At 44.2% G+C, this 19,861-nt stretch overlaps 1 protein-coding gene, 1 long non-coding RNA gene and 1 pseudogene across 3 annotated transcripts; 2 read left to right on the top strand and 1 right to left on the bottom strand.

Moving 5' to 3' along the window:
• Window positions 1-157: 157 nt before the first annotated feature.
• RAB5IF (RAB5 interacting factor) lies at window positions 158-9,325 on the bottom strand. The gene is made up of 4 exons (XM_059706058.1): window positions 9,039-9,325; window positions 7,458-7,561; window positions 2,159-2,288; window positions 158-703 (listed from the first exon to the last, which is right to left on the bottom strand). The coding sequence occupies exons 1-4, from the start codon at window positions 9,150-9,152 to the stop codon at window positions 662-664; spliced, it is 390 nt and encodes a 129-aa protein (XP_059562041.1). The 5' UTR covers window positions 9,153-9,325; the 3' UTR covers window positions 158-661.
• A 165-nt stretch (window positions 9,326-9,490) lies between these two features.
• Window positions 9,491-15,211, top strand: LOC132239583 (uncharacterized). 2 transcript variants are annotated; one of them, XR_009454075.1, is made up of 4 exons: window positions 9,491-9,984; window positions 10,856-10,941; window positions 11,164-11,278; window positions 14,758-15,211. It is a non-coding gene; the product is annotated as an uncharacterized LOC132239583 (long non-coding RNA). The 2 variants fall into 2 exon arrangements; XR_009454076.1 differs by having other exon boundaries at window positions 9,491-10,941.
• A 974-nt stretch (window positions 15,212-16,185) lies between these two features.
• On the top strand, window positions 16,186-17,252 carry LOC132239580 (splicing regulator RBM11-like; annotated as a pseudogene).
• The last annotated feature ends 2,609 nt before the right edge of the window (window positions 17,253-19,861 follow it).

The following is a 19,861-nucleotide window of genomic DNA, read 5'->3' as shown; positions in this document are numbered from 1 at the left end:
AGCCTTAACCCATAAAGGGGAAGAAGCCTGGTTTGGGCTGCTAAAGGAGCAGGGAGAGGAAGAGGGATGGATGTTGGAGGGCACCACTTCTAGTGTTCCTACTAGGTTCTCAAGCTAGAGGTGAGGTGGGAAAGGCTTTACCAGGTATCATCAACAGTTGTCAATTAAAGATCTGATTTATTCAAGTATCTGAAAACATTCTACAATGGAAACTGTTATCAGATGCTGCTTATATTGTGCTATGGACCACGCACATATTGCCATAATGTTTTTGGAAGACTTGAAATGCCACTGACAGTTTAAAAATTGTACACCTGATGGAGAAGTGAGGAAGACAATTTAATGTTTCATCCGGATCCAGAGATGCATCAAATTAAACGACAGCTTCAATCTGCAAACAAGTGTTTCCAATGATGGTATCCAAGAAGAAATGATTGGTGATGGACAATTAGAAATGCTTTCCCAAAGGTGGATGGTTCTTTAAAAAGTTTCAGGTCACAACCCTTGCAGAAAACACTGACGCCCAACACACTGATTCTCGGTCCAGGAAACATGGGTCTTCCAGGTTCCATGTGGCTGAGGTGCCCCTATAACCATGTTTCATGCTATAACTAAGAGAATCCTTTGGACCCGACAGGGAGCAGGTGGGGACAGTACACCATCAGTCATAGTGGATGGCAGTGTAAAAGATAATCCAGATGACCTAGAGAGGAGACAAGCAACGTTCATAGGTCACCTGGTCAAATAGGTCCCTATTCCACAAAACAAAAATGTCAGATAAGAATGTCTGCACAGCGGGCTTCCCAGGGGCTATCCAATGCATAATTTCACTGAACTCAAGCTGACTCTAACAGCCCAGGGCCACCCACCTGTGCTCCCAAAGGGACCCTGGAAAAGCCTCTCACCCTGCCATACAGCAAACTAAGCACCAGGGAGTGGACTTAGAGATGTAGAAACGAAACAGGTAAAGCAGACTGTACTGCCAATAGATGTTAGGCTTAGCCATAAATGTGAAAACAAAATCACCATTATACCCTGTCAGTGCCTTATGGTATAAAGCACAGATTCTCAAAACTGACTGCCCATTGCATCTAGGACTTTTACAAGTATTACTGGTATGTAGATGCCCAGGTGCTACCTCCCAGAGGTTTTTATTTTATTGGTTTGGGCTAGGGTCTATAAATTAAAACAAAAACAATGCCTGGCCGTTGTGCTGTGACTGAGTGTTGACCCATGAACTAGGAGTTCATGGTTAGATTCCCAGTTAAGGCACATGCCCGGGTTGTGGGCTTGATCCCTAGTGGGGGGCATGCAAGAGGCAGCCGATCCATGATTCTCTCTCATCATTGGTGTTTCTATCCCTCTCCCTTCCTCTCTCTGAAATCAATAAAAGCATATAAATAATAATAAAACAACAATAAAACTTTGAGGTATAATTTATATTCCATAAAGTATACAATCCAGAGGGTGTTTTTTTTTCTGGTATTTTTAAATTTTTCTTACTGAATCTATTTTAAAAAAAACACACAATTCAGAAGATTTTAGTATAGTCACAGAGGTGTGTAAACATCACCATATAAATGATTCTGGAACATTTCATCATCCTCAAAAGAAAATGAGTTCCCATTATCAGTTATTTCCCCCCTTTCCCCTTCCCATAGCCACTGGTAATCACTTTTTGTCTGTTTGAATTTTCACATAAATGGATTCATACATGAGATCTTTTGTCTTGATTCTTTCACTTAGCATGTTTTCAAGGTTCATCATGTTGTAGCATGTATCAGTACTTCATTCCTTTTTATGGTCAAATAATATTCTGTATGAATATACATTTTATTTATCCATCAGGTGATGACTTTGTACAAGTTAGCTATTATGAATAATGCTATGAATATACTTTTTAAAGTTTCCTAGTTGTTTCTAATATGCAGCAGAGTTGATAATCAGATGTAAAGCTGATGATGGGCTCTGGATTTGCACAAGACTGTACAGTATATCACACTTTTGGAACAACATGACTCAAGAGTGGACATGCCCTCCAGCTTCATGAGCTTTTTAAAAAATGGTACCCCAATCACAGTGTGACTCAATCAGTAGGCTCCCCTTAAGTGATTCATGAAATGACACTACTTGCTGTAAAACTATCAGGTACACATACCATGAACAAAGCAAAAGATGTCATAAACCCTTCTTTCGTGAGCTCCCATGTGCCACCATATTCTTCTTCATCTATCTGTAGGTAGTTGCTGAAGTAGAGGTACAGGACTCCTGCATTGATCAGGCAGAACCTGGAGTGAGGGAGGACAAGCATCAAAAATAGAAGACTCAGGACTCCTACCACCATGGTCCAGCTCTATCAAGGTACTCAAGGTTACACAGTTAACTACCTCTATTATCAAGGACAATGAACTAATACATGAAACACCTAAGCCCTCAAAGGAGCTACCCATTTGGCTGACCTAGAGACTTAAAGAAGGAACAACTCTTTTTAGTTGCCCAGCCAAAGCAAAAAATAAATTAAAGGGCAGATGTAAGTTCTCCAAGCACCCTTAAAGTAAGATAGACTGGTCCTAAGTAGGACCAGTACTTTACTGGAGCCTCCAGGTAGCTCCTGCTGGGATGAGGGGTGGACGTGGGATAAACACTCGTTAAGCTGCTGCTTCATGCCTAATTGAGCAAGCAAGGGAATATATAAGAAAGCCCATGCATAATTCCCAATGGGAGACAATTTCTGGATGGCCACTGTCTGCTACTGCACTTGATGCAGAAGTGAACATGACAGTTCCTGCCCTCAGCTTGCCATCTACTAGGGGGCAAAAAACAGCAGTGAAACCCTGGCCAGTGTGGCTTAGTAGGCTGGAGTGTCATTCGATTCCATCAGGGCACATGCCCAGGTTGTAGGAAGGCAAATGATCCATGTTTTTCTCTCAACATTGATGTTTCGCTTTCTCTCTCTCAAATCAATAGCTCTAGCCAGGTCTGGCTCAGTGGATAGAGTGTTGGCCCCTAGACTGAAGGGTCACAGGTTCAATTCTGGTCAAGACTTCCATTGCAGGTCGATCCCCAGACCTGGTTGGGGTGCATGCGGGAAGCTACCAATCAATGTATCTCTCTCACATTGATATTTCTCTGTCTCTCCCCCTCCCTTCCACCTTCTCTAAAAATCAATGGGAAAATATCCTTGGGTGAGGATTAACAAGTAACAATAATAATAGTAATACCAGTAGTGAGAGTGGAATTGAAACCAGAGGTTTGCAAGCACCTCTAGGAAGTTCTCTGAGCCCCATCATGTATTATGTAACTGATGGAAGAATTAGAATACAGTGAGTAGTAATACATCGCCCTGCTCCACTGTTCTCTTGGTATGGTCATCAGGTAAAAGTAACTTATAAAGTGATCAAGACTTTGATCTTTCCAGTTATAATATCTAATCTAATGGGGGACTATATGTGTTAAGTTCCATTCCTTCTGGAGACTGAGGTAGAAATATGCAAAGATAACTGGTTCCGCCGAGTGGATGAAGTGTGAGCAGATGTAGGGCAAGGCAGTTAGATGATGCTGAGTAATGTAAACTAGTATATAAGGAGGGGGGATCCTGAGGCAGCCTGAGCACGGTGGGGGTGAGGTAGGGTGTGCTTACATCAGGAAGTCTAGTTTCTAGGTACTGCAAGTGCGAACGTTCTCCTGAGTGGAAGGAAGTGGAGCTGGGAGACTGGTTTAGACCTCTACACCATGTTTCAGGACAAGAGTGTAAAGTTTGAGGACAATGACTAGGACAGTGGCTGAATGGGGAGGGAAGAGGTCCCAAAGGCTGGAACCTAAGGGCCTGGAAGTACAATGGTTTCAGTAACAGAAGTAGGGAGTCAGGAAGAACGAAGGTTTTTCTTGGATTTCACCTAAAATAGAGTCCTTGGTTTGGTTATATTGTGACCACATCCTTATCTTCTGCTAGAAATCTTGGGATCTGGCCGATCTGACTACTTCCCTCTAACAAGAGTTGCATTTTGGGCAGGTTGAGTTTGTGGCTCCAGACAGACTACTAATGGGACTTAAAAATGTCACTCTGGGATTCAGCTAATAAGCTAGGGCTAGAGAATGACTGGAAATTCATCATATGAGATGAGCTGTAAGAGAGTGGCTGATTGGTGAGATGAGATGGAAATACAAGGGAAAGGTGAGATAAGGAATGGTAGGGAGAAATAAAGGGTTGCACGAACCCTTCCTTCTAAGGGCTACACACTTAGTAAAAAGGCTCAAAGTGGGCTTAAAGATGGGCATAATTTCTATATTGTAAGTGAGGGCAAGAACCTCACAGCAAATGTGTAGACCAAGCATGTCAAACTCAAAGGCTAACACGGGCCAAATGAACAAGGCATGGGGCCTGCGGGCTGCGAGTTTGACATGCTTAGTGTAGACAAAGAAATGAATGTGCTGGATTGGGGTTGGAGAAGAACATTAAAAAAGACTGACTTTCATATAGGTTTTTAAAAATTCTATCTTACATCCTGGCCAGGTAGCTCAATTGGTCAGAGTATCATCCTAATAAGCCAAGGTTGTGGCTTATCTCTAGTCAGGGCTCATACAAGAACCAAGCAATGAATGTATCAATACACTGAACAACAAATCAATGTTTTTCTCCTTCTCCTTCTCTCTAAAATAAATAAATTTAATTTTATTCTAAAAACTCCTGTCATAATTTAACAAAATAATGGCTCTAACAAATATCATGACGTCAGGGATTGAAGGCTACATGACAACAGTTATGTATGGCCCTGCTTTCAATGGTCAGTGGGAATGCTTGTTAAAGGAAATTTAATAAGCACTAATAAGCATATTAATATGCTCCAAGCTCTATGAGACAGGAAAGGATGAACAGGGCCCATCTCTGATCATGCAAAACCTCAGCAGACACAGCAGAACCATCACTCAGTTCTCAGGCAAATTATAATTGAGAGCTGAGGAAATTATTTTACCTTAATGGGCCCTAACTGGTGACCCCACCAGAAATGAGAAGACAAGCTGGGGTCAAAAAAGAGAGCAGCTAAGGCAGAAGTGGGAGGAGAGTCACCAGAACTGAGCGCCAGAGCAAGTCTGCCCTGAACTGCAGGCAGCTGGGTCAGACAGATGGAGGAGAGGAGATGTGAGCAGAAAAATCAATGTCCTTGGGTCCTTTCCAAGAACAGGGGAAAAGGTGCCAACCAAAGGAGAGAAAGAATTCAAGTTTTGGCTCTGGCAGGACAGTGTGGGGCTATACTCCAGAAAACCGTATTTAACCATTCTTTGTAAAGCTAATCATATAATTGCAATGAACCATTTATAGAGTGCCTTTGAGGTACTCAGCACGACATTCAGCAATTTACTTACATTATTTCATTTAATTCATACATCTTATAAGGCAGGCATTTTTATTGCCCCGTTTTTTAAAAACATATTTTGATTGATTTCAGAAAGGAAGGGAGAGAGAGAAACATCAATGATGAGAGAATCACTGATCAGTTGGCTGCCTCCTGCACACCCCTACTGGAGATGGAGCTCACAACCTGGGCATGTGGCCTGACTGGGAATCTAACTGTGACCTCCTGGTTCATAGGTTAACACCCAACCACTGAGTTACACTGGCCAGGGCTTATTGCCCCCATTTTAACGATTAGGAAATTGAATCTCATACAGCTGAGCCCAAAATTAATGTAGCCTGAAAGTGGCAAAGCTAGAACTTGAATTCAGAACTTTCTATAAAGTTAAAAATAAAAAACAAAGAAAGGTCTGTTTGGCTAGCTTAATCCTTCTGCCACAAGGTATATCAGACTAGCTCTGGTGCTAGTTAATTATTCCAGATTGGTGACTTCAGAGAAATCCTTTAGGAATCCTACAAGACATAATAGGTACAAGGGATTCTGAACCTCTTAGCAAGTGGCTGTGGGAAGATGAGAAATTCCCTCTAGCTTTTAGATTGCCTTCCCCCCTTCTCTGCTATTTTTCTCTTATCTGCCTTTTCTCTCATAGAAAGCTTAAACGGGTGACCAACATTCTAAAAATATCATCTATAACCACCTCCAACCTGGGAAAACCTCTATAACCACTAGGTCCTATGTCTCATAATCCCCAATCAGCCCTCATGAAGTGTGCACTCCGTCAAAGTCAGGCAGAGATTAAACTCTTACTGATTTCCTTGTACAAATGCTTTGCTCAGTATCATAAATAAAAAATCTTCTTAGCCTGGCCAGTGTAGCTCAGTGGTTGAGCCAAGAGGTCACCAGTTCGATTCCCAGTTAGGGCACATGCCTGGGTTGCAGGCCCGATCCCCAATGGTGAGCGTTGCAGGAAGCAGCCCATCAATGATTCTCTCTCATCATTGATGTTTCTTTTTCTTTTTTAAATATATATTTTATTGAGTTTTTACAGAGAGGAAGGGAGAGGGATAGAGAGTTAGAAACATCAATGAGAGAGAAACATCGATCAGCTGCCTCCTGCACACCTTGCACTGGGGATGTGCCTGCAACCAAGGTACATGCCCTTGACCGGAATTGAACCTGGGACCTTTAAGTCCACAGGCCAATGCTCTATCCACTGAGCCAAACCGGTTAGGGCCTTTTTTCTTTTTTTAATCTCTCTCTCCCTCTCCCTTCCTCCCTGAAATCAATAAAAACAGATTAAAAAAAAAAAAAGCAGAGCCACACCCAGGGGCTAGTGTCAATTGTTTCCACTGGCCACAGAAGCATAGTAGAAGACGGAAGGCTAAACCTTCCACTTTTTCACTGCCTCAAAAATGTAAGGACCTCAAACAACTTCTGAAAAAGCCAAGATTTAGTATATCCAGCATAGTGCCAGGAACAAGGGAGTGGTCCTCAAGTATAGAAGCTCTTCCACCTTTCAAACTTCCATACAAAGGTCATGCTAGAACTAGATCAGCCGTGGGCAAACTACTGCCCGCGGGCCGAATCCGGCCCGTTTGAAATGAATAAAACTAAAAAAAAAAAGACAGTACCCTTTTATGTAATGAGGTTTACTTTGAATTTATATTAGTTCACACAAACACTCCATCCATGCTTTTGTTCCGGCCCTCCGGTCCAGTTTAAGAACCCATTGTGGCCCTCAAGTCAAAAAGTTTGCCCACCCCTGAACTAGATGATGCCTGCCACCAACAGGCATGTGGTATCCTCTTGCATGAGATCACTTTGGACCCATGAATGAATGGACTAGCCCAGCCTTCAGGAAGGTAACATACCTGACCTAAGATGCTCCTGGGCTTGATGAACTGAGGAGAGCTACACCAGACCCAGGAATGCCATCCTGGGGCCAACTTTTTGCTTTAATCATTACACACACACACAGAGTCATTTAAAATAATAATTTAAAAAACCCTCCAATGTAGTAATAGCCTTTTCCATAAAATGAAAATAAAGTCTCTATTTGAAAAAGAAATGCTATCACGAAACTGCAAGATACCCAAGACTTACCCTGCTATTCCCAAGAAACCTCGCAATGGTAACACTCCCCAAATGACACCTAGAACCACAGCGATAATCTGTCGGAACCAGTAGATCACATCTAAAAACTCATCCTGTAGAAAAAAGAGAAATTGCATGCATTATCTGGAGTGGGTGCCACAGTAGAACCTCCTGTAATAGGTGAGGAACAGAAAAGCTTCCTACCAACATATCTTCCAGGGAACTGTCCCCCAAAAGCAAGAGTATTAGCCTCTCGCATCTCCACCTCTTCTTGTACTAAATGGTGGTAAACATATACATACACACACACACACACACACACACAACAATGCTTGCCTTGAGTGATGACTTCTAAGGGTTGTGCTCTAAATAAGAATTTTAGAAAAATCCATTGACCTTTTTTGAGAAGCTGCAAAGATGAAATGGCTGTGCTAGTAACTGTGATCCTGGACACTGATAAGCTTATCTCATCTGAGGAGACCTAGACACACCAGCCCGGGGAAGAAGGGCTGACAGTCACCCTAGGCAGCACTGTCTTCCCGCACACCGGGTTCTGAATAGGTCACAGAGGATAGAAAGGATAGAAAGGAAAGTGTTGGAGGCAGGTGCCAGCAGACCTGTTTTACCTACAAGGGCAGGGGAGACTCGGGTTTCCGACCTGCCCTAGATTGCAGAACCAGTCCTTACGGAAGGAGAGAGAAATGACACAGCAGATCAGACACAGCAGATCAGAGAGGTTTCACGGGAGCTGGCAGGGCTGGGTCCCATCCCTTCTTACCGGAACTCCAGGAAGGAAAACCTAACTCACCAGTCACCCCCGCCCCCCAGATATAACAGTGTCTTCAAGTCAGCGGGAATCAAGCTGTTTGTAACGGTCCCTTCCAGATCACGGGTGGGGAGTGCCCGAACTCGGATCTGAATGTGTGTGACCAGTAAGGAGAAGGAAGTCCGGAAGCCCCAGCCATTCCTCACATACATGTTTTCTCTTTCTCTTTCTCTCTCTCCTCCTCCCTCCCCTGCAAGGCGGTCTCGGTCTCCCCACAACTCTCACACTTAGGTATTCGGTTTTCCAAGCAGCGGCAACTCATCTTTGGGGAGCCTCGCTATGTGCTACCTCGTTCACGCCCCTCACTGATTGTACCCCAGCTCGGAGCTCTTCTGCGAACACATGGCGAGCCCCTGGCAGTACCCAGTGGATGTCTGTCCCGCTACTTTTCGCGCTAACGACTACGTTAAGTAGTTAATTCGGAGGCGGTAAGTCCCTTAAGGTCCTACTAGGAGTGAAAGGCGGAGGTCAAATCGGATTCAGCTCCATCTCGCCGTCCAGGCACACGCCCTGCCCGCGAGGGACACCTCCGCTGCCCCCTCCACGCGGCTTCCCGAGTGACCCGGACGGCTTGACCGTCAGACTACTCCGCGGGGAGCCCCTGGCTCAGCTCAGGCCGGGCCCGCCGAGTTCGCCACCCCTTGGCCACCCGCCCCACCAGCCCCAGACGATCGGCGGTGCGTCGGGGGCAAACTCGGGCCTGTCCATCCGTCCCCAAGTGCCGCCGGCCCCTCAAACCTGCGCCCTCACCAGATCCTCCTCACCTTGTCCTCCCAGGCCGCGTCGCTTCGCAGCACCTTGCTCCACACAGAGACTTTGAGGGCCCCGTTGGCCAGCTGCGGCTGAGGCGGCTCCTCCTTCCGCCTCCCGCCGCTCATCCTATCGTCGCGCCCCCCGGACCGGGCCTGGGGCGCGGGGGCCGAGCCAAAAGGAGGCGGGGCCTGGGGTCGCGGGTCACAGCGTTCGGGGAAGCAGTGGAGGCTCCGCAGTCTGGCTCAGGGCGCGTTGCAGCTGCCTGTTCTTGGCCAAGCAGTCGGCTCAGCTCGCTCGGCCGAGACCAGGTGCCGCGGAGGGAGGAGCAACGCCGTGCGTCCTCCCGGCGACGTGCCCACGCAGCCAATCGGCGGCCGCGCAGCCGTCCGAGTGAAAAAAGTACCCGTGGTCTCAGCGCAAGCGTTCTACGCATGACGGAAGTGACGGCCAGCTCTACGCATGACGGAAGTAATGGAAGGGACAGTCTTGGAAGGGGCGCGACACGAGCGCGAGGCGGCGCTGTGGAGACTGGAGAATGGCGTTTGCAGGGAAAGCGGAGGTTGGACTGGAGCGTCGCCCAGTTCGCCGCAGCTCGTCCATTCGAGCAGCGGGGTAGAACACGACCCTGCCTTTCCGGAGGCGTCCTTTCTAGCCCAGACTTTGCTCCCCGGGAGCCTCACGCTGCCTCTCATTACTTAGCCCCTGCTCGTTTTCTCCTTAAGTCTGTATGTTCCGTAGCACCTTGCTCAGGATGCCAACTCTTGTCGGTAATAACTTAGTGTCTCACCTTGCCCAGCACCCTCTTTTGGCAAGTGAGCCCCGAGTTCCAAAGAGGAGAAATGATTCTCTAAGGCTGCGGAGCAAGTTGGAACCAGCTGAGGACGCCTCACGGGGTTGAAGTGGAGAAAGTACTTGTCGAGGCATCAGAATACCTGCCGTGTCCTCAGTATGTGCCAGGTCAGTGGTCCACAAAGCGCGTTTCTGGACCGGCAGCGGCCACATGGCCTGGAAAGTGGGTTACAGATGTAAATTCTCGGACCTCCTCAGAAATTCGGGGGGCCGGCCTGTACCCCGCATTTAGCTCCCCGCTACCCAGTCAGGCGAGACCGAGGCACACCGCTGTGTGCAGGGGGACTCATGGCGGCAAAGCAGGTTGCCCAGAATCGTGCAACTAGTACCCGGGTTTGTCTGACTTTAAAATTTGTACTTTTAACCTAAGCTTTAAGTTTTAAAGAATAACAGTAAGGCCCTAACGTCACCGGTTTGGCTCAGTGGATGGAGCGTCAGCCTGCGGACTCAAGGGCCCCAGGTTCGATTCCGGTCAAGGGCATGTACCTTGATTGCGGGCACATCCCCAGTGGGGCGTGTGCAGGAGGCAGCTGATCGATGTTTCTGACTCTCTATCCCTCTCCCTTCCTCTCTGTAAAAATATCAATAAAATATATATTTAAAAAAAAAAACAACAATAAGGTCAAAACAGCCTTTGCGTACATGTTAACATTCACTGCAGTTCTCCACCTTAGGTGAGCAAGAGAGTCTCCTGGAGAGCTTTTCCAGAATTCCGCAGCTGGGGTTTCCCACCGCAGTCTAACCCCAAGATCCTGTTGAGGAGGTTGCGTGGGGCTGGACCCCAGAGGCCCTATTAGACATTACTCTGTCTGGACCCGACCTGGGTGTACACCTTTACCCTAACTTTCCCATGGATCTTGTTCTTTTGGGCCCTACCTCTTTTCTGAACCCCTTTCCCTCCCATATGCAAACTATGGTGAGGCCTAACAAGCTCACTCCGGTTAGAAAGTGCACCATCGGTATAAACCTTCTTTTACAGGCTCCCTGGTGGTCTGCAGCACAGGAGGGAAACTGACCCCTCTCAGAGAATATTGGAAGGCTAGCCCGTGGTCAAATACAAGGAAGGTAAGTTTTCAGTCTGCTGGGTTTGATGGTACAGGTCTATTTTGTAATGGGAGTTAAGGAAGACAGCTCGGAAGGAAGCGTAGGAGTTACGAAGGGGAAGATGGGGGAAGAGGAGAGAACATTTCAGAAGGTAAAACCATGAGGGTTAATGGTAAGGAATAAAGCCACAAATGAGGAAGAAAAGGGAGGGTCATGTTGAGGAATTTGTTTTTATCCCAAAAGGGAGGAGGAAGCCACCAAAAGGACTTCACTTTTCTGGTTTGCAGCTTAACCTGGATCACTCTGGCTCCTGTTTGGAGGACTGGACCAGAGTGAGACGACTGTGAAAGTTACTCGGGTGAGATTCAGTGGGGCACTGAAGATGGAGAAAACTGGAATAAAATGGAATTAATTTTTTTTACTTAAAAATTGTTTAAGTTGCTGTAAAATATACATAACAAAATTTACCACTTTTCAATATATAGTTCAGTGGCACAATGAAGTCTGTTCACTTTGTTTTGCAGCCATACCCACCATCCATTTTCAGAACCTTTCATCTTGCAAAAGTGAAACTCTATACCCTCTAAACTGTTAACTCCCCATTTTTCCCACCCCCCAAACCCTGGCAATGACCATTCTACTTTCTGTCTCTGAATTTGACTAAGTACCTTATAAGAGTGGAATCACACAGTATTTGTTCTTTTCTGATTGGCTTATTTTGTAGCATAACATCTTCAAGGTTCATACATGTAGCATGTGTCAGAATTTCTTTTTTTAAAATATATTTTTATTGATTTCAGAGAAGAAGGGAAAGGGAGAGGTAGAAACATCAATGATGAGAGAGAATCATCGATAGGCTGCCTCCTGTATGCCCCCCACTGGGGGTTGAGCCCACAACCCAGGCATACCCTGACTGGGAATCAAACCTGACCTCCTGGTTCATAGGTCAATGCTCAACCACTGAGCCACGCTGGCTGGGCCAGAATTTCCCTTTTTTTTTTTTTTTAAATATATTTTATTGATTTTTTACAGAGAGGAAGGGAGAGGGATAAAGAGTTAGAAACATCAATGAGAGAGAAACATCGATCAGCTGCCTCCTGCACACTCCCTACTGGGTTTGTGCCGGCAACCAAGGTACATGCCCTTGACCGGAGTCGAACCCGGGACCCTTGAGTCCGCAGGCTGACGCTCTATCCACTGAGCCAAACCGGTTAGGGCCAGAATTTCCTTTTTAAGGCTGAATAATAGCTTTGTTAAATTTTGTTAAATATCCATTGTATGTATATACCACATTTTGCTTACCTACTGAGGGACACTTGGGCTACTTCCCCCTTTTTGCTATTGCGAATAATTTGTCTGTGTACATTGGTGTACAAATATCCATCATGTCCATGCTTTCAGTTCTTTTGCTGTATAACCAGAGTTGAATTGAGTTGAATTGCTGGATTACATGACAGTTCTATTTTGAAGTTTTTGAGTAACCTTCATACTGTTTGTACCTGAGGAAATTTTTCCAATGATTTTTGTTGTTGTTGTTGTTAGAGAATGGAAGGGAGGAGGAGAGACAAAGAGAAACATTGATGTGAGAGACACACATCCATTTGTTGCCTCTCACAAGTGCCCCAACAGGGGTGGGGACCGAGTGTGCATCCGGGTATGTGCCCTTGACCAGAATCAAACCCACGGCCCTTCAGTCCGCAGGCAGATACTCTAACCACTGAGCCAAAACGGCTAGGGCTCCATACTGTTTTCTATAGCAGCTGCACCATTTAAATTACTACCAACAGTGCACAAGAGTTCCAGTTTCTCCACATTCTTGCCAACACTTGTTTTCTCTATTTTTAAAGCAAATGCTGTGAAGTGGTATCTCATTGTGCTTTTAATTTTTATTTCCTTACTGATTAGTGATGTTGAGCATCTTTTCATGTGCTTATTGCCTGTTTGTATATCTTTGGAGAAATATTTGTTCCAGACTTTTGCCCACTTTTGAGTCTGGTCATTTGTTTTTTTGCTGTTGAGTTTTAGGAGTTCTGTATGTATTCTGGGTATTTAATCCCTTATCATGTATGTAATTGGCAAATATTTTCTCTCATTCTGTGGGTTGCCTTTTTACTCTGTTGACATTGTCTTTGTGTATAACAAAGCTTTTAATTTTGATGAAGTCCAGTTTGTATAATTTGTTATTGTTGCCTGTGCCTTTGGTGTCATGTACAAGAAATCATTGCTATATCCAGTGTCATCAAGCTTTTTGCCTATATTTTTCTCAGAGTTTTAGTTTTAGCTCTTATGTTTAGGTCTTTGATCCATTTTGAGTTAATTTTTAAAATTTATTTTCAGTTATAGTTGACATACAATATTATATTCATTTCAAATGTACAACATAATGCCTAGATACTTATATTCTTTTTTTTTTTTTAAATATATTTTATTGATTTTTCACAGAGAGGAAGGGAGAGGGACAGAGAGCTAGAAACATCGACGAGAGAGAAACATCGACCAGCTGCCTCCTGCACACTCCCCACTGGGGATGTGCCCGCAACCAAGGTACATGCCCTTGACCGGAATCGAACCTGGGACCCTTCAGTCCGCAGGCCGATGCTCTATCCACTGAGCCAAACCGGTTACGGCAACTTATATTCTTTATGAAGTGATCATCCTGATAAATCTAGTGCCCATCTGGCACCATACATAGTTATTGCAATATTATTGACTATATTCCCTATGCTGTACTTTACATCCCCTTGACTATTTTTATAACTAGCAATTTGTGCTTCTTAGGACAACTAATCCCTTTCAGAATTAATTTTTTAATAAGGTGTTAGGTCAGGGTCCAATTTCATTCTTTTACAGGTGGATATCCAGTTTTCCCACCACCATTTGTTAAAAAGACTTTCCTTTCCCCATTAAGTGGTTTTGACACCCTTGTTGAAAATCATTTTGATACTGAACAAAGTCAGTGGGTCCCTTGCCTGTGGCACCCAGAGAAGCCAAAATCTGAGGCAACAGGTTTTTCACAAAAAGAAGGAAATTTGTCAGGCAGCCAGACAAGGCTCAAATCAGTCTCTCAGATCCAGGGTTCAGGGCAGGTTTTTAAGGGATTAGGAGCAAGTTCTAATTAATTAGAACCTTGGAACTTTGCCGCTTATGGTAAAGGTTCCAGTGTTCAAGTTCTTGTCATGTCCCTATCCTTTGGTTCTGGGTGCAGGTTGAGGATAGAGGTGGCATGTGTGCAGTGCTCTCTGTAAACTAACTCAAGGATTGCATTAATCATGGATCTGCTTTAAGGGAGCAGAACCAGTGTTAGGCTGGTCAGGTGATTTGTATGCTGTTTGAATTTGACCATACTAATACGTGTGAGGGTTCATTTCAGGGCTGTCTATTCTGTTCCACTGGTGTATTTGTCTTTTTGCCAGTACGACACGGTTTTGATTAACATAGCTTTGTAGTGTGTTTTGAAATCAGAAAGTGTGAGTCCTGTAACATTATTCTTCTTTTCCAAAATGTTTTGGTTACTGGGGGTTACTTAAGATTTCATATGAATTTTAGGATGAGTTTTTCTATTTCTGTAAAAAAAAAAAAGTCACTGGGATTTTGATAGAGATTGCTTTGGGTAGTATTGACATCTTAGCAATATCAAGTCTTCCAATATGTGAAAGCAAGATGTTTTTCCATTTATTTGTATCTTCTTCAGTTTTGTTCAGTGATGTTTTGTAGTTTTCAGTATATATAACTTTCACCTTCTTGGTTAAGTTTATTCTTAAGTATTTTTTTCTTTTTGATGCTATTTTATTTTGTTGTTACTCTTCACCCAAGGATATTTTTTCCATTGATTTTTAGAGAGAGTGGAAGAGAAGGGGAGATACAGAGAGAGAAGCATTGATGTGAAAGAGACACATTAATTGATTGCTTCCCACACCTACCCTGGCCTGACCCTAGACTGGGGATGGAGCCTGTAACTGAGGTACATGCCGTTGACCAGAATAGAACTCGTGACCCTTTAGTCTGTGGGCCAACATTCTTAAACACTGAGAAAAAACAGCTAGAACTATTTATTTATTTATTTATTTTAATGTTTTTATTGATTTTTTTGAGAGACAGAAAGAGGGAGAGATAGAAACATCTATCAGCTGTCTCCTGCATGCCCCCTACTGGTGATCGAGCCCGCAACATGGGCATGTGCCCTGGCTGGGAGTCGTACTGGTGACCCCTTGATGTATGGGACAATGTTCAATCCACTGAGCCAAACTGGCCGGGCTAATGCTATTTTAAATAAAATTATTGTCTTGATTTCCATTTTGTACTGTTCACTGTTATTGTTTAACTGAGTTTGTATCCTGCAACTTTGCTGAATTCATTTATTAGTTTAACAGGTGTGTGTGTGTGTGTTCTTTAGGGTTTTCTACATCTATGATCATATCATCTGCAAAGATCATTTTATCTCCCAACCCCCCAAAAGAATTAATTCTTTGTCATTATGTGAAGCTCTGACCTTAACTCTGAAATTCATTAAATTTGTGTTTTCATGGGAGGAGGGTGTAACAGAAAGTCATATTTGGAAGGTTCCTCAGATTCTACACTCCTGCCCAAGGTCATACAGCAAGTTTGAGATTCAACAGGCAACCAAAATATGATCTGTGTTTTCCTCTTAACTTTCTAGGAGCAGAAAAAGCCAAGTGGAGGAGCTATGGTGGAGAGCCCTTGCCTAGTAGGTTATCTGTGGGCCTGTGCCTTGTTCCCTTTTTGCTTTCACCCAAGGTTTTCCTTCTCTTAGGAAGTAGGGAAACTGGCTGAATCCCAGTGCATCCATCTGGTTAAAAAATAAACATACTGGGTGGTCTAATATGGAAAAGAACTTGATGAAGTCAGATTTGGAAGTGAGAGAGACATTTGAAATTAGGAAAAATTCGCCCTTGTCAGATTGGGGCTTCTTAGCACCTCTCAAACATATGATCTCAGCCTTGGAGTGAGTATAGCCATACCCCTGAGATCTTGTTCCAGAGCACCATAACTCACAATAAAGTGAGTTGTAATCTTTTTGCTCGTGGAGGGTCTTGCCTTCAATTTGTAAGAAACGTGGCATCTGTGAAGCTCAATAAAGCAAAGCGCAATAAAATGAGGTGTCCTCTGTGTCTTCCCAGCTGAATGCCTCTATACTATTGCCAGCTGCTTGTAGTAGGGCTTGGAGAGGAAGGTGTGCTCTTAGAGGTAAGGTTGTGGCCCCAGACATCATAGATGGAATCACAGAAATCAGTTCTGAAGGGAAAACCATGAACCATGGAAAGAGCATCTGTTGTGAGGTAGAGGTCTGAATTTGTATCTTGCTTCTCTTTTCTTTTTGCCTACTGTAAATGTTTTACTAGCACTTTGAGTCCTTAGTAGGTGTTAGCTTTGCTAAATGTTGTACATACATTTGTTTTCCTTCAAAAGCTGGCCAGGAAAGAGGGCGGTGTGTTGGCATCTCCTCCTTAGTCCTCTGCCACGCCCGGGGGGATGTTCCCTGCTCAGGAGGAGGCTGACAGGAGGGTGTTTGTGGGGAATTTAGAGGCCCGAGTGTGGGAAGAGATCCTTTACAAGCTGTTCCTTCAGTTTTTTATAGGCTGGGCCATTAACCAGAGTGACTATATGAAAAGACAGAGAAGGAAAGCTGAAGTCTTTTGGATTTGGCTGCTTTAAACACCCAGAATTGGTGTCTTATGCCATAGCTTTGCTGAATGGAATTCATTTATATGAAAGACCAATTAATGTGCAGTATCGATTTAGGAGTTCTCACTCTTCTGAACCAGCTAACCAGAGTTTTGAGAGCTGTGTTAAGATCAATTCACACAGCTACAGAAATGAAGAAGCCATGGGCAGTTTCTTTCCCATGCAGTTCTTTCCAACTAATAATGCAGCTTTACCTCAAGAATATTTTTTCTTTCAGAAGATGCAGTGTCATGCATGTAATCCAGCACTGTCGCTTCCTTACTGTGAGATGACAGCATTACTTCCTAAGAACACAGCTGTGCCTCCTTCACTAAACCATGTTCCAAATCTAGAGGCTGGACCCAGCCCTTATGAATGGACTCATCAACAACCACATGACCCTGTCCTTTACCAAATTAATAAATGAAAGAGGCAAAAACAAACTAGTGATAGAAGCACAGAAAACATTAAAGAAAGTGAATATGGTCAAAAGTTCTGAAAGTGTAAGAAGAAGAAGAAAAGATACTAGTATTACCTTCAAATGAATTTATCTACACTGGCCTTGATCCTTAAGGAAAGAAGAAAAAAAGCCTGTATCCTACCAAGTAACAAATGTTATGGCTTTCTTATGTTTTTTGAAATCTTATATAATAAAAGGCTAATATGCAAATCGACCAAACGACAGAATGACCGGTTGCTATGATGTGGACTGACCACCAGGGGGCAGAAGCTCAACACAGGAGCTTCCCCCTGATGGTCAGTGTGCTCCCCACAGGGTGAGCGTTGCTCAGCCAGAAGCTCGCCTCCACTGCAGTGCTAAATACGTCCAACTGATGGCTTAGGCCCACTCCCGCATGGGCCTAAGCCATCAGTCGGACATCCCCTGATGGCTCCTGGATTGCAAGAGGGCACAGGCCGGGCTGAGGACCCCCCCCCCATACACACAAGTGCACGAATTTCATGCACTGGGCCTCTATACTAATAAAAGTAATATGCTAATTAGACAAGACATCTTCCAGAAATCCTTCTGGACAAAGCCACAGTGGCGGGGCCCGAGGCAGAGGTGGTTAGGGGCAATCAGGCCAGTAGGGGAGCAGTTAGGGGGCAGCCAGGCTGGCGGGGGGCAGTTAAGGGGCGATCAGGCCAGCAAGCAGAGTGGTTAGGGGCAATCAGGCAGGCAGGCAGGTGAGCGGTTAGGAGCTGGCGGTCCCGCATTGTGAGAGGAATGTCCCGGATTGGAGAGGGTGCAGGCCAGGCTGAGGGATTTCCCCCTCCCCCGTGCATGAATTTCATGCACCAGGCCTCTAGTATATAATAATATGGCATCTGATTTGCTATTGAAATTTTGTTTTCAATTACAAAAACTTAAAAATAATATACTACTTCTTTCTTTGGTAATTGTATTGTTGACACATTGTCAACAAGAAATATACTTTTGAGTGATATATTTTATTAGTGATAATGAAATTTCACTAAACTGTCAATCAAAAGCAACTTATGGATAAGGCACCATGCTTTCCTAGAGTGTCTTATATGGAGTGGTAGATTTTCTGAGTGAAACTAGTGCAAATATTTAAGTTACATGTTGTTGTTCCTAACAAAAATGGAATAAGCAGGCTTTAGTTTCCTTTGTTAATATCATTTTTTAATTTCTCAATATATTTCCCAGCCTTATGTTTCTACAGGCTTCCTGTATTTCATAAAATGGGGCTAATGGCAGTGATACCTAAGGAAAAAGGATTATTATGGAGCTATTTTTGGCATCATTCCCTTTTATACAGCTGTATATAAATATGAATATCTGCGTCTACTCATTTATGAATTGTATTTCTTAAAAAAAGAAAAGCTGGTCAGGCTCTTAACCACTGTATTGAACTCCTCTCCTTTGATTTCTTTTTAACATTTTTCTATAGTGAATGTGGGTTGCTTATGTAATTTTTAAAAACTATTTATTTTTACAGAGAGGGAGAGGGATGGAGAGTTAGAAACATCGATGAGAGAGAAACATCGATCAGCTGCCTCCTGCACACACCCAACTTTGGATCGAGCCCGCAACCAAGGTACATGCCCTTGACTGGAATCAAACCTGGGACCCTTCAGTCCACAGGCCAATGCTTTACCCATTGAGCAAACCGGCTAGGATGCTTATATAAAATTAAAATGATAGTCTCAGAGGCAGTACTTAACTTCCAGGCCACCATAGACTCCTGAGGGGCTTAAGGGGAAGTCAAATGGTTTGAGGAGACTACTTCGTAGTACTTTACTTTGAAAGATAAGGTGCTGTGTTCCCAACCCAGCAGTTTTCTGGGGACAAACCAGTGTCCTGATTATAAATGATTGGGACTCTGGAGCAATAGCATGAGACTCTCCTGTGGCATCAGTGAGTAGTGCAAATTCCTGGGCTCTCTGGGGGTGAGGTCTGGGGATTTTGCAGCTTTGTAACCTCTCCTGATGATCTTGATGCATATTGAGGCTGGAGAACTCTTGGTAATTAGCACCAATTCTGGCACCTAAAAGCTGTGTGGTATGAGGCAAGTTATTTTAACTGTTTTGTTTTACTCTCAGCACAGGGCTGAGAGGCCAGATAATAACAATCTTATTTCATCCTCCTAGGAGGTGAATATTCCCATTTTATTGATAAGGAAACTGAAGTTTGGGGTAGTAAACTGTCTTGCCTATGGCCACAACAGCTAATGAAGTGACAGAGCCAGAATTTGAACCCAGGCTTAGATCAGAGAAGTGCTTTGGAAACCAGTAACATTGAGAGCAGTGACTCAATTATTTCCACATCCCCTCTGAGTTTCAGACCTTTTCCTCTATAGCTCCAGCATAGTGAGGTTACAGCCACCCCCAGGCAAATGTGGGCCCTGTCTTCTGGGAGCCTTCACTTATCAGCTTCCAAACTAGAGTGTACGTTTTAAATCCAGAGTTCTGATCCCTACCCTAGATATTCCTATTCATGAGGCTGAACTGGGGAAGTTCCCAGTGAATTCCATGGAGCAATTACCACTTTCAAGAACAGTGGGGAGGAAGAGGCCTTCCTTTACCATTAATCTGAAGGCACTCGCCCACTGCCCGTAACTACCCCCTTTTCATACTGCTGTACACAGAGTCTACATTTACACTGATACCCACGGACCTAAAGCATCATACTGGCCCCTTTGTTGAGAGTAGGGGCATAAAGGGGGTCAAGACCAGAGAGTAGAAATGCATTTAGAAGCTTTTTCTTCAATGAGACTATTACAGGAAAGGTAGGTGT

Source organism: Myotis daubentonii, chromosome 8 (assembly GCF_963259705.1).
Source record: "Myotis daubentonii chromosome 8, mMyoDau2.1, whole genome shotgun sequence".
Lineage (NCBI taxonomy): Eukaryota > Metazoa > Chordata > Mammalia > Chiroptera > Vespertilionidae > Myotis > Myotis daubentonii.
This window is presented reverse-complemented; position numbering and strand designations above follow the sequence as displayed.

What these genes read in the sequence shown, in the direction of transcription:
- RAB5IF (XM_059706058.1), bottom strand. Translation starts at nt 9,152, where the DNA reads ATGAGCGGCGGGAGGCGGAAGGAGGAGCCGCCTCAGCCGCAGCTGGCC. An exon ending in GGTTTCTTGGGAATAGCAGG is followed by an intron (nt 2,289 to 7,457) that starts GTAAGTCTTGGG and finishes CCCTCACTCCAG; the next exon opens with GTTCTGCCTGATCAATGCAG. An exon ending in CATCTTTTGCTTTGTTCATG is followed by an intron (nt 704 to 2,158) that starts GTATGTGTACCT and finishes TCTCCTCTCTAG; the next exon opens with GTCATCTGGATTATCTTTTA.